This window comes from Alexandromys fortis, unplaced genomic scaffold, assembly GCF_014885135.2.
Source record: "Alexandromys fortis isolate MF-2015 unplaced genomic scaffold, M_Fortis_MF-2015_v1.1 scaffold_11, whole genome shotgun sequence".
NCBI lineage: Eukaryota > Metazoa > Chordata > Mammalia > Rodentia > Cricetidae > Alexandromys > Alexandromys fortis.
In genome coordinates, this window is record NW_026067912.1 from 18,062,119 (window position 1) to 18,063,988 (window position 1,870).

General features: G+C 43.0%; 1 protein-coding gene across 1 annotated transcript; it reads right to left on the bottom strand.

The window, feature by feature from the left end:
• Positions 1-209: 209 nt before the first annotated feature.
• On the bottom strand, positions 210-881 carry Krtap26-1 (keratin associated protein 26-1). Its single transcript, XM_050138587.1, is given in 1 exon segment — positions 210-881. A coding segment is annotated over 1 exon segment (672 nt).
• Between the last annotated feature and the right edge of the window lie 989 nt (positions 882-1,870).

Genomic DNA, 1,870 nt, shown 5'->3' on the forward strand with positions numbered 1-1,870 from the left:
TATAATATGAATCATAGCAGGTACATAGTCCTCCCACTTGAGAAATATTAACTATAATGTGGCCAGAGATTTTTACAGCAAGGAAAGATCAAAGCAAGTCACAATGTGAAAGGAAGTTTAACTCAGACACAGTGCAAACAAGAAAAAGCAATTAATACTCAGAAGGAAGGAGAAGTCCAGAGAGTTACAATTTCAATCCTGGCTCTTCACTACTGTTGTTCCCTAGAACAAGGAGACTGCTGCCCTCATTGTGCAGAGCAGGATGGACGACAGGTGCCGTAGATGGGAGTCACTGGTTGGCAACCACCAGAGACAGGCTGCAGAGGTCTGAAGCTATGTGACACAATGTGAATGGTTTGCGGGCCATACCCCATACAACCTGAAGGCCTGCATCCATAAGGGACAATGCCCACGGGTCGGCAGCTGTTGGATACACAAGGGAGTGGGCGGTAGCTGCCAGACCCACAGCCCACAGGCTGGCAGTTGTTGATGAAGGGACTCACTGGCCGGTAGCTGCTAGATACAATGCTCACAGGCCTACAGGATGCTGGGTGGCAGACACCAGAGATGACGGATGAAGCGGGAAAATAGCCAGAGCCCTGACAGGGTCTGGGAACATAGCATCCAGAAGAGCAACAGGTGTTTTCGTAGTTGTTGGCATCATGGCTGGCTGGCTGGCCTCCGGAGCGTTCTCCAAAGGTCTCCGAGCAGTTGTTCATGAACCAGGTGTGATCCTGACAGTTGCTCGGTATGCAGAAGACGTCTCCACAGCCCATGTTTGAAGAACACAGGGCAAAGGAAGAAGGGGCAGCTGGGAGATGGCAGGAGCTTCTGAACGATCCTGAGCTGCAGTTTCCAGAGCAGTTGTTACGGCTAGTCATGGTGAGTGTTTGAGAGCGTTGGAGGTCCAAGAGAAGACGTGAGCAGCTCTGTGTGATTCTGACACTCATTCATCCTGTCTTTATATACTCTCAGAGAGTGGCAGTTGTGTATGCAGACTCATCTTCCTTGTTGTTTGAGGCTGCATCTGAACTCTATTATGTACAGGAAGTAGGGCTCCTACCTCTCATAAAACTGGATGATCCCTGCAATCCCTTCCATCGATTGAGTATAACTATAAATCAGAGTGACTGGATTTTAATGGGGTCCTTGGTAAAGTTACACCAACCCAGCCAGACACTTTGGAAGCCTATGGACTCACGCTAGTTCTAATCACCAGTGCACGACCATTTTTATTAGCATTCTCTCTTGGAATCACCCCTGAAAGTTGAAGCAAACTACTCTGAATAATGAAAAGTTATGCATAACTCACTGGAAAGGAATTCCATTCTTTTTGTACATTGGAAAAAATATTTAAGAAATAAGAGTTTTGCAAATTAAATGAAAAAATTTCAACTTTTATAATCAAACGAGTTTTAAATGCCATACAGGGAAAGGCTCCTTTGTTTTTCCTTTATTTCAGCATCTGAACATAAAATGGATACCCCTGAAAATATGTTTATTCAGAAAATGAGTGCTTGCTTCATTAATTTCTGTAAATGAATAAATAGTCATTTGAGATTGTGCTTTGTCTGTGATTCTTTTGAATATAGGTAATGAGGTTGAATTCAGTTAAAATGATAGATTCCAGTTTGAACAAGGGCAAGGAAATAGAATCCCATCAAGAAGGCTGGACAAAATGGCACTCTTCATGAATTCAACAGGCTCTACGTGTTGCAATGTTATTCATGTTACAACTGAAAACATCTGGATAAAAAGAAAAGTGTCTATTATGATGACCATAATAGTATCCTGTTTTATTTCCTATATTACATTTGACCTCAATTTCCAAAAAGGACTTCATGAAAGGGTTGGCATAAATAATAGCATT